The sequence below is a fragment of the Carcharodon carcharias genome, chromosome 35 (assembly GCF_017639515.1).
Source record: "Carcharodon carcharias isolate sCarCar2 chromosome 35, sCarCar2.pri, whole genome shotgun sequence".
In the NCBI taxonomy this organism is placed as follows: domain Eukaryota; kingdom Metazoa; phylum Chordata; class Chondrichthyes; order Lamniformes; family Lamnidae; genus Carcharodon; species Carcharodon carcharias.
Genome location: NC_054501.1, coordinates 2,797,879 through 2,810,378, shown reverse-complemented (window position 1 = coordinate 2,810,378; position 12,500 = coordinate 2,797,879). Strand labels below are relative to the sequence as shown.

General features: G+C 57.2%; 1 protein-coding gene across 1 annotated transcript in view; it reads right to left on the bottom strand.

Annotated features, from left to right (window-relative positions):
* The window catches only part of LOC121272758 (voltage-dependent L-type calcium channel subunit alpha-1D-like), a 150,335-nt gene extending 138,640 nt beyond the window's left edge, over positions 1-11,695 (bottom strand). Inside the window, 4 exon segments of the mRNA XM_041179539.1 lie at positions 4,982-5,121; positions 6,723-6,828; positions 7,306-7,724; positions 11,363-11,695. Of these exon segments, the coding sequence (XP_041035473.1) occupies positions 4,982-5,121; positions 6,723-6,828; positions 7,306-7,724; positions 11,363-11,695 (998 nt within the window).
* Between the last annotated feature and the right edge of the window lie 805 nt (positions 11,696-12,500).

Genomic DNA, 12,500 nt, shown 5'->3' with positions numbered 1-12,500 from the left:
CCCTGCTATCTCTTCTTTCTTATAACTGCTAACATTAGCTGGATGCATCAGACCGCGGACTGCGAGAGCTTCCGTAAATATTTCAGGGAGGAACAGGGCGCCAGCCCTCTCATTGGGCCAGGAGACCCGATCGTGGAAAGCAAGGAGAGATAGGCGAACTGAACAGGCCGTCTGCATCGGTCTTCACCATAGAGGGCGCAAGTAATCAGCCCAGGAGCAGCTATCAACCTGGACATTAGAAGGGAGGGAGGAACTCAGGAAAAATTACGATCGCCAGAGGAGATGGTACTGAGCAAATTGTTGGGGCTGCGGGGTGACCAGTGCCCGGGTCCCGAGGGTCTTCACCCGAGGGTCTTCCAAGGAGCGGCTGGTGAGGTAGTTGACGCATTGGTTTTAGTTTTCTGAAACTCCCTCGATTCGGGGAAGGTTCCATTAGATTGGAAGATAGCAAACGTAACGCCTTTATTCAAAAAGGGAGGGAAACAGGAAGCAGGAAACTACAGACCGGTGAGCTTAACATCTGCCATAGGGAAAAGGGTGGTGGCTATTAGTAAAGAAGTTATAGCAGGGAATTTGGATAAGTTCAGGGTGATCAGGCAGAGTCCACATGGTTTCGTGAAAGGGAAATCGTGTTTAGCCAACTTATTGGAGGTCTTCGAGGGAGTAACATGTGCTCTGGATAAAGGGGAACTGGTGGATGTGCTGGACTTAGATTTCCAGAAGGCATTCGGTAAAGTGCCACATCAAAGGTTATTGTGTAAAATAAAAGCCCATGGAATAGGGGGGTCACATATTGGCGTGGATAGAAGATTGGATAGTTAATGGAAACAGAGAGTAGGTATAAATGGGTAATTTTCTGGTTGGCAAGATGTAATGGGGGTGAGCCAAAGGGATTAGTGCTGGGCCCTCAACTGTTTACAATTTATATAAATAACTCGGATGAAGGGATGGATGGGATGGACTGTCAGATGGTCAGTGCTGAGGGAGTGCCGCACTGTCGGAGGGTCAGTGCTGTGGGAGCGCCGCACGGTCGAAGGGTCAGTGCTGAGGGAGCGCCGCACTGTCGGAGGGTCAGTGCTGAGGGAGCGCCGCGCTGTCGGAGGGTCAGTGCTGAGGGAGAGCCGCACTGTCGGAGGGTCAGCGCTGAGGGAGCGCCGCACTGTCGGAGGGTCAGTGCTGTGGGAGCGCCGCACGGTCGAAGGGTCAGTGCTGAGGGAGCGCCGCACTGTCGGAGGGTCAGTGCTGAGGGAGCGCCGCGCTGTCGGAGGGTCAGTGCTGAGGGAGAGCCGCACTGTCGGAGGGTCAGCGCTGAGGGAGCACCGCACTGTCGGAGGGTCAGTGCTGAGGGAGCGCCGCACTGTCGGAGGGTCAGTGCGGAGGGAGCGCCGCACTGTGGGAGGGTCAGTGCTGAGGGAGCGCCGCACTGTCGGAGGGTCAGTGCTGAGGGAGAGCCGCACTGTCGGAGGGTCAGTGCTGAGGGAGCGCCGCACTGTGGGAGGGTCAGTGCTGAGGGAGCGCCGCACTGTCGGAGGGTCATTGCTGTGGGAGCGCCGCGCTGTCAGAGGGTCAGTGCTGAGGGAGCGCTGCACTGTGGGAGGGTCAGTGCTGAGGGAGCGCCGCACTGTGGGAGGGTCAGTGCTGAGGGAGCGCTGCACTGTCGGAGGGTCAGCGCTGAGGGAGCGCCGCACTGTGGGAGGGTCAGTGCTGAGGGAGCGCCGCACTGTGGGAGGGTCAGTGCTGAGGGAGCGCTGCACTGTCGGAGGGTCAGCGCTGAGGGAGCGCCGCACTGTCGGAGGGTCAGAATTGAGGGAGCGCCGCGCTGTCGGAGGGTCAGAATTGAGGGAGCGCCGCGCTGTCGGAGGGTCAGTGCTGAGGGAGAGCCGCACTGTCGGAGGGTCAGCGCTGAGGGAGCGCCGCACTGTCGGAGGGTCAGTGCTGAGGGAGCGCCGCACTGTGGGAGGGTCAGTGCTGAGGGAGCGCTGCACTGTCGGAGGGTCAGCGCTGAGGGAGCGCCGCACTGTCGGAGGGTCAGAATTGAGGGAGCGCCGCGCTGTCGGAGGGTCAGAATTGAGGGAGCGCCGCGCTGTCGGAGGGTCAGTGCTGAGGGAGAGCCGCACTGTCGGAGGGTCAGCGCTGAGGGAGCGCCGCACTGTTGGAGGGTCAGTGCTGAGGGAGCGCCGCACTGTCGGAGGGTTGGTGCTGAGGGAGCGCCGCGCTGTCGGAGGGTCAGTGCTGAGGGAGCGCCGCACTGTCGGAGGGTCAGAATTGAGGGAGCGCCGCACTGTCGGAGGGTCAGCGCTGAGGGAGCGCCGTACCGTGGGAGGGTCAGTGCTGAGGGAGCGCCGCACTGTCGGAGGGTCAGTGCTGAGGGAGTGCCGCACTGTCGGAGGGTCAATGCTGAGGGAGCGCCGCACTGTGGGAGGGTCAGTGCTGAGGGAGAGCCGCACTGTCGGAGGGTCAGCGCTGAGGGAGCGCCGCACTGTTGGAGGGTCAGTGCTGAGGGAGCGCCGCACTGTCGGAGGGTTGGTGCTGAGGGAGCGCCGCGCTGTCGGAGGGTCAGTGCTGAGGGAGCGCCGCACTGTCGGAGGGTCAGAATTGAGGGAGCGCCGCACTGTCGGAGGGTCAGCGCTGAGGGAGCGCCGTACCGTGGGAGGGTCAGTGCTGAGGGAGCGCCGCACTGTCGGAGGGTCAGTGCTGAGGGAGTGCCGCACTGTCGGAGGGTCAATGCTGAGGGAGCGCCGCACTGTGGGAGGGTCAGTGCTGAGGGAGAGCCGCACTGTCGGAGGGTCAGCGCTGAGGGAGCGCCGCACTGTTGGAGGGTCAGTGCTGAGGGAGCGCCGCACTGTCGGAGGGTTGGTGCTGAGGGAGCGCCGCGCTGTCGGAGGGTCAGTGCTGAGGGAGCGCCGCACTGTCGGAGGGTCAGAATTGAGGGAGCGCCGCACTGTCGGAGGGTCAGCGCTGAGGGAGCGCCGTACCGTGGGAGGGTCAGTGCTGAGGGAGCGCCGCACTGTCGGAGGGTCAGTGCTGAGGGAGTGCCGCACTGTCGGAGGGTCAGTGCTGAGGGAGCGCCGCACTGTCGGAGGGTCAGTGCTGAGGGAGTGCCGCACTGTCAGAAGTTCAGTGCTGAGGGAGCGCCGCACTGTCGGAGGGTCGGCGCTGAGGGAGCGCCGCACTGTCGGAGGGTCAGTGCTGAGGTAGAGCCGCACTGTCGGAAAGTCAATACTGAGGGGGCGCCGCGCTGTCGGAGGGTCAGTACTGAGGGAGCACCACACTGTCGGAGGGTCAGCGCTGAGGGAGCGCCGCACTGTCGGAGGGTCAGTGCTGAGGGAGCGCCGCACTGTCGGAGGGTCAGCGCTGAGGGAGCGCCGCACTGTCGAGGGTCAGCGCTGAGGGAGCGCCGCACTGTTGGAGGGTCAGCGCTGAGGGAGCGCTGCACTGTCGGAGGGTCAGTGCTGAGGGAGCGCCGCACTGTCGGAGGGTCAGAATTGAGGGAGCGCCGCACTGTCGGAGGGTCAGCGCTGAGGGAGCGCCGTACCGTGGGAGGGTCAGTGCTGAGGGAGCGCCGCACTGTCGGAGGGTCAGTGCTGAGGGAGTGCCACACTGTCAGAAGTTCAGTGCTGAGGGAGCGCCGCACTGTCGGAGGATCAGTGCTGAGGTAGAGCCGCACTGTCGGAAAGTCAATACTGAGGGGGCGCCGCGCTGTCTGAGGGTCAGTACTGAGGGAGCACCACACTGTCGGAGGGTCAGTGCTGAGGGAGCACCACACTGTCGGAGGGTCAGTACTGAGGGAGCACCACATTGTCGGCGGGTCAGTGCTGAGGGAGCGCCGCACTGTCAGAGGGTCAGTGCTGAGGGAGCACCGCACTGTCGGAGGGTCAGTGCTGAGGGAGCACCACACTGTCGGAGGGTCAGTGCTGAGGGAGTGCCGCACTGTTGGAGGGTCCATGCTGAGGGAACTCCACACTCCCAACGTTTTCGATTCAACGTGAAACCTCAGGCTGCCGTTTACCTGCACAGGCGGACGTAAACTCTCCTACACACAACATTGGATAGTGGTTAGCTGCAAAAACCACAGCTCACATTTATATAGCGCCTCTCATTTATTAAAACATCCAAAGGTGCCTGAACGTATTCCTTTTCTTAGCAGAGGTGGGGTCCCTGTGTACGAATATACGTCACCTTGAGCAAGTATAAAATAACCACGTTATGAGTTCACCCGATTATCTTAAAATGGTTGTTAGTGTAGCTATTAGCGCATTCAGGGTTGTTCAGTGAGAGCTGCCTGAACGCGGAATCGTATCTAACAGTAGGCGTTTTGTTTTGGGTTTTGCGAGCATGGGCTGGTTGAAAACCGTCTGTACTCTGCCACAAGCTGAGGAACACGCCGTTTGATTCGATCAACCAATCATTGGGGCGGGGCAATCCTGAGTGTGCTAACGGCCACACTAACAACCCATACAAGACCATCGGTCAAGCTCGCGATGTGGCTTACTTATGCTTGCTCGCGGTGGAGCATGCATTCACAAACGTCCCCCCTTGCAAACGAAAGGAATGTGTTCGAGCCTTGTGAATTTTTTGAATTACCCCGGTGGGGGCGGTGGGGGTGGTGGGGGAGCGGTTGGGGAGCGTGGAGCTTTCCCTGCTGCTTTCGCCAGAGCAACGCCTCGGCCAATCACAATCGATTTGCCAGCCAACCAGCGGCTCTTCCCCCCCCGCGGTATCAATTGTTGTGAGAGTTTGAAATTGGGCATACTTGGGCTCGTGCCAAGAAAAGATTGAGCGAGTTGCCTCTGCGTCTCAGTGATATTCCCAGTCTGTGGTGAACTAAGGGATTGTTTCCCATCTCCTCCCACGACCCGGAGTCCAATATCGGTCTGACTTAAACCCCAACCCCTGAAATGTCTTGCGATGCTATTTATAAGTGAGAGCTGCTGGGCTCAAGGGGAGTGGATTACAGGCCGTAGGCATTTCAGCTACTAACCCGACAATGACGATGACAAAGTCTAGGAGGTTCCATCCATTCCTGACATAGGCGTTCGGGTGCATGAAAAGGCCGTAAGCAATAATCTTGAAAAATGTTTCCACGGTGAAAACGATAAGAAAGACATATTCAACTTTTTCCTGCAGACAGGATGAAGCAGAAAGAACGTTAACCATCAGCACACCTCCCCCCTGCCCGCCCACTCATCACTGCCAGCATTAACGCAGCGCCGCACTGTCGCAGGGTCAGTGCTGAGGGAGCGCCGCACTGTGGGAGGGTCAGTGCTGAGGGTGAGCCGCACTGTCAGAGTTGCTGTCTTTCAGGTTGGAACATCTATCCTGCGATCTCCCTCTGAGGCAGATGTAAAAGATCCCATGGCCGCTATTGCGAGAGGGGCTGGATTGAGGAGGGAGCTCTCCCCACTATCCTCGCGTCAATATTGACCCCTCAACCAGCACCATTAAAAATCAGACGATCTGGTTGTTCGCCACAGTGTCTGTGCAGTGAATACTGACACCAAAGGCCAGGCCAAGAGTCCCTGGAACCCACCCTCCTGAAACCTCACCAATTCCCACTCCCCTCCTCCTGTTTAAGAAGATCGAGGTGCTGGTTGCCGAGTAGTTTAAGGCTCAAGCTGTTAAGGGTCAAGTCACCAAATTAAGTGCACAATATTGACATCCAAGGGTGACCTTGAGTTGTACTCACCAGGTCACCAAGATGCACCGTGCTCACTAGGTTAAGTGTCAATGTGCATGGTGCTCACAAGGTCAAGGGTCAAAGAGCACACTGCTCACGAGGCTAAGGGTCAACGTGTACAGTGCTCACTAGGTTAAAGTTCAAGGAACACAGTGCTCACTAGGTTATAGTTCAAGGAACACAGTGCTCACTAGGTTAAGGGTCAAGAGGCACAGTGCTCACGAGGTGAAGGGTCAAAGTGTACAGAGCTCACTAGGTCAAGGGACAAAGTGCACCGTACTCACTAGGTTAAGGGTCAAGGAGCACAGTGCTCACAAGATTAAGGGTCAAGGAGCACAGAACTCACTGGGTTGAAGGTCAAGGAATACAGGGCTCTCTCGGATAAGGGCCAAAGTCCACAGTGCCCACTAGATTAACATACGCACATCGGAGCAGAAGTAGGCCATTCAGCCCATCGAGCCTGCTCCGGCCTGCAATATGATCATGGCCGATCATCCACTTCAATGCCTTTGCGCCCCCCCCCACCCCCCCCGCCACACTCTCCCCACATCCCTTTACGTTGTTGTTAATCAGGATCTTCCCCCTTATTTTGAAACCGTGTCCCACCCCTCCCACCCCCCGCTTCTAGAATCCCTGACCAGGGGGAAACATCTCAACTGCATCCAACCTGTCCGTCCCTTGAAGTGTTCCGTGGGTTTCAGTTAGATCGACTCTCGTTCTTTGAAACTGTAGAGGATATAGGCCTTGGCCTCCCCAATCTCTCTCCCCGTGGGACAGTCCCTGGAACAATTCTGGTGAACATTGGTCGCTCTCCCTCCAAGCCAATTATGTCCTCTCGATGATCAAGGAGGCCAGATTCCCACACAGTGTTCGAGCTGCGGCCTAACCAATGTTCGATCGAATTGAAGCAAGGCTTCACGACGCCTTGTTGGCGAAGGTCTTAAGGGTCGAGGCACGCAGTGCTCACAAGATCAAGGGTCAAGGGGCAAGGTGCTCCCCAGGTTAAAGGTCAGGGTGGAGGGCAGGTTCAGGGTCAGGTACTCACCAGGCTGTGATTGATCTGGTTGGAGTCATCCTCGGGAAATGGGATGTGCACGGCCAACGCCACACAGTTGGCAAAGATGGTCAAGAGGATCAGGATGTCAAAGGGCCTGCAGATCGCGTCAAGGAGAAAAGAGCGTCAAGAGAGGGACAACCCAGCCGATGTGGGCAGTGGGAGGAAGCGTCATAATGTCCAACAGGGAGCAAAACCAACACAAAGAAGCAGTGCTGTACCTGTCGTGGGAGTGTTTGATGGGGACAGTGTAGAGGGATATTTACTCTGTATCTAACCCCGTGCTGTACCTGCCCTGGGAGTGTTTGATGGAGACAGTGTAGAGGGAGCTTTACTCTGTATCTAACCCCATGCTGTACCTGTCCTGGGAGTGTTTGATGGGGTCAGTGTAGAGGGAGATTTACTCTGAACCTAACCCGTGCTGTACCTGTCCTGGGAGTGTTTGATGGGGAAGTTGTAGAGGGAGTTTACTCTGTATCTAACCCCGTGCTGTACCTGTCCTGGGAGTGTTTGATGGGGACAGGGTAGAGGGTGATTTACTCTGTATCTAACCCCGAGCTGCAATGAAGGATACTTCCACTCGACGAAGCTGATGCAGGCTCTCCGGATGGGGTTGTTGAGGTTAAGACAGTAGAGGGCTCGTGGGGCCCGGTTTGCTGAAGTATTTGCTTGCGATTTGCTCCGAGTGTGAAGTGTGCGCCTCCTCTGGAGAGCGGCTGCACTGCCGGGCGAGGTCAGGGGGTCCGCACCCTCCATCCCGCCGTTCGCTGTCCAGTCCAGAGGTGACCCCTCGCTGCCGTCCGATGAGAGGTCAGGGTCTCCGGCCCCACCGTGAGGCTGGTTACCTGCGAGAGGGACCGAGGAGCGAGAAGTGACCACCCGGACCCACTGGCTTCTGGAAGTTTCTGATCTCTGAGCCCGCCCTCTCTGCACCCTCGTGGACCCCACCCGCCTGACCAGGGCAGGTTTCACCCACCGGTTGGCACATTCCTTCTATTCGGCCACAGGAGGCATCATAACCGATTACCACTCACCTGGACTTCTCCAGCAGCACCAGTCACCCAAACACTCACACTCACACTCACACTCACACTCAATCACACTCAATCACACTCACAAACACACACACTCACACTCACTCACACTCACTCACACTCACACTCTCACACTCACACTCAATCACACTCACACTCACACTCACAAACACACACACTCACACTCACTCACACTCACACACACACTCTCTCACACACACTCACACACTCACACTCACACACACACACTCACACACACACTCACAAACACACTCACACTCACACACTCACACACACACTCGCTCACAAACACACTCACACTCACACTCACTCACACTCACACACACACTCACACTCACACTCACAAACACACTCACTCACACACACTCAGACTCACAAACACACTCACACACTCAAACACACTCACTCACACTCACACTCTCACACACACACACTCAGACTCACTCACAAACACACTCACACACTCAAACACACTCACTCACGCTCACACTCACTCACTCACACTCACACTCACAAACACACTCACACTCACACACATTCACAAACACACACACACTCACACTCACACACACACTCACTCACACTCACACTCACACACACACTCACAAACACACTCACACTCACACACTAACACTCAGACTCACTCACACACTCAAAAACACTCACTCACACTCACACTCTCTCACACACACACACACACACACACACACACACACACACTCACACTCACTCACACTCACACACACCCTCTCTCACACACACTCACACACTCACACTCACACACACACACTCACACACACACTCACAAACACACTCACACTCACTCACACTCACACACACACTCACACTCACACTCACAAACACACTCACTCACACACACTCAGACTCACAAACACACTCACACACTCAAACACACTCACTCACACTCACACTCACACACACACTCAGACTCACTCACAAACACACTCACACACTCAAACACACTCACTCACGCTCACACTCACTCACTCACACTCACAAACACACTCACACTCACACACATTCACAAACACACACACACTCACACTCACACACACACTCACTCACACTCACACTCACACACACACTCACAAACACACTCACACTCACACACTAACACTCAGACTCACTCACACACTCAAACACACTCACTCACACTCACACTCTCTCACACTTACACTCACACTCATAAACACACTCACACACTCACAAACACACTCACTCACACTCACCCTCACACACACTCTATACACACACTCACTCACACTCACACTCACTTCTCACTCTCACTCTCACTCACACACACACTCACACACTCACTCACACTCACACTCACTCACAGACACTCATAAACACACTCACACGCACAAACACACTCACTCACACTCACACTCACTCACTCTCACTCTCACTCACACTCACACTCACAAACATACTCACTCACACTCACACACATACTCACTCACACTCACACTCACAAACACACTCACTCACACTCACATGCACATTCACACTAACAAACACTCTCACACACACTAACACACTCATATTCACTCACACTCACACACACACACACTCACACACACACACACACTCACACACACACGCACTCACTCACACACACACTCACACACTCACACTCACACACTCACACTCACACACACACTCACACACACTCACTCACACACACTCACACTCACACACACACACTCACTCACTCACACTCACACTAACAAACTCTCACGCACAATCATACACTCACATTCACTCATACTCACGCGCACACACTCACACGCACACACACACACACACTCACACACTCACACACTCACTCACACTCACACTAACAAACAAACACACTCACTCTCACACACTGTCACATACACACACACACACACACACTCACACTCACTCTCACACATGCGCACACAAACACACACATTGACTCACATTCATACTTACACACATGGAGGGTCAGTGCCGAGGGAGCGCCGCACGGTTGGAGGGAAAGTGCTGGCGGAGTGCCGCACTGTCAGAGGGTCGGCACTGAGGGGGTGCCGCACTGTCAGAGGATCAGTGCTGAGGGAGCGCCGCACTGTGGGAGGGTCAGTGCTGAGGGAGTGCCGCACTGTGGGAGGGTCAGTGCTGAGGGAGCGCCGCACTGTTGGAGGGTCAGTGCTGAGGGAGCGCCGCACTGTCGGAGGGTCAGTGTTGAGGGAGCACCACACTGTCGGAGGGTCAGTGCTGAGGGAGCGCCGCACTGTCGGAGGGTCAGTGCTGAGGGAGCGCCGCACTGTCGGAGGGTCAGTGCTGAGGGAGTGCTGCCTTCCTGTCTCTCAGTCGTCGGCTGCTCAAAGCCTCATATCTCCGTTGTTACCCAGACAGACCCAACCATTCTGACATTCCCTGCCATCTCCCATCTTCCACCCCCATAACTTGCACCTCCACCCGCTCCACAACCCTCCCTATCTCTCTAACCTCCTCCAGCCCCTACAGACCTCCCTATCTCTGTAACCTCCTCCAGCCCCTACAACCCTCCCTATCTCTGTAACCTCCTCCAGCCCCTACACCCCTCCCTATCTCTGTAACCTCCTCCAGCCCCTACACCCCTCCCTATCTCTGTAACCTCCTCCAGCCCCTACAACCCTCCCTATCTCTGTAACCTCCTCCAGCCCCTACACCCCTCCCTTTCTCTGTAACCTCCTCCAGCCCCTACAACCCTCCCTATCTCTGTAACCTCCTACAACCCTCCGAGATCTCTGCCCTTCTCCAATTCCGGCCTCTCGAGCATCCCCCGATTCCCATCGCTCCACCATTGGCGGCCGTGCCTTCAGCTGCCTGGGGGGGGCCCTGAGCTCTGGAATTCCCTCCCTAAACCTCTCCTCCCTCTCTCTCTCTCTCTTTTTTTCTGTGTCTTTCTCTCTCTCTGTCTCTTCCTCTGTTTGTCTCTTTCTCCCCCTCTTCCCCTCTCTCTCTGTCTCTCTCTCTCTCTCTGTCTCTCTCTCTCCCTCCCTTTCCCTTTCTTTCTCTCTCTGTCTCTCTCTCCATCTCTGTCTCTCTCTCTCTCTCTCTCTATGTCTCTCTCTGTCTCTCTCTCTCCCTCCCTCTCCCTCTCTTTCTCTCTCTGTCTCTCTCTCTCTCTGTCCCTCTCTCTCTCTCTCTTACTCTCCCTCTCTCTCTCTGTCTCTCTCTCTGTCCCTCTCTGTCTCTCTCTCCCTCTCCCTCTCTTTCTCTCTCTGTCTGTCTCTCTCTCTTACTCTCCCTCTCTCTCTCCCTCCCTCTCTCTCTCTCCCTCTCTCTCTGTCTCTCTCTCTCTCTCTCTGTCTCACTCTCTGTCGCTCTCTCTCTCTCATTCTCCCTCTCTGTCTCTCGCTCTCTCTCTCTCTCTGTCTCTCTCTCTGCCTCTCCCTCTGTCGCTCTCTCTCTCTCATTCTCCCTCTCTGTCTCTCGCTCTCTGTCTCTCTCTCTCTCTCTCATTCTCCCTCTCTGTCTCTCTCTCTCTCTGCCTCCGTCTCTCTCTCTCTCTCTCCTCCTTTAAGACACTCCTTGAAAACCGACCTCCTTCACCGAGCTTTTGATCCCCTTTATTCCAAATATCTCCTCCTGTGGTCCGGGGTTGAGGGTTCCGGCCTGGTGGTCGGCTGCGGCTGCTGGTGGGTGACCGGCAACAGGGGCTGGGCCGAATCGGCGGGCGCTGGTCCGAGCTCCGGCCGCCTCGACTGCCGGTCCGGGCAGAGCTGACGTCTCCTGGCGCAGGGCTCCCACTGGTGACAGCTTTCCTGAGCTCAGCATCCAGGGGATCAGCAGCCTTGAGCTCATCTTGCTGCCGGGTCCCACAGTGGGGACCGGCGCTGGCCTTGATGGGCAGAGGCCTACACAGAGGCTACGCATCGCTTCACGCTCACCCTCCCCTCACTGGCCTAGAGGCCGCCAGGGCCCCTCTCCGGCGAGGCGGCCCAGAATGAGGAGGCCGAGGGAGCAGGGAGGGAGGCGGGGGAGGGAGGGGGAGGCGGAGGGAGGAGGAGGCGGACTCCGAGGGCCAGAAGAGGGGGAGGCGGAGGGGGGAGCTGTGTGTGGGACGGCGGAGGTTGAGGGCGAGGAGGGAAGGGGAGGTGGAGGAGGAGGAGGCTGAGGGAGGGGGAGGCTGGAGGGCGAACTGGGATGGGGTGGTGGGGCGGGTGGAGACGGAGGGAGGGATGGGCTGAAGGGAGCGAGGGAGGAGACTGAGCGCCGAGGAGGAGGCTGAGGGTGGGGGAGGCTGGAGGGCGAACTGGGATGGGGTGGGGCGGGTGGAGACGGAGGGAGGAATGGGCTGAGCGAGGCGGAGGCTGAGGGAGGAGGAGGCTGAGGGAGCAGGAGGCTGAGGGAGGAGGAAGCTGAGGGAGGAGGAGGCTGAGGGAGGAGGAGTCTGAGGGAGGAGGAGACTGAGGGAGGAGGAAGCTGAGGGAGGAGGAGGCTGAGGGAGGAGGAGACTGAGGGAGCAGGAGGCTGAGGGAGGAGGAGGCTGAGGGAGGAGGAGGCTGAGGGAGGAGGAAGCTGAGGGAGGAGGAAGCTGAGGGAGCAGGAGGCTGAGGGAGGAGGAGACTGAGGGAGCAGGAGGCTGAGGGAGGAGGAGACTGAGGGAGGAGGAAGCTGAGGGAGCAGGAGGCTGAGGGAGGAGGAGGCTGAGGGAGGAGGAGACTGAGGGAGGAGGAAG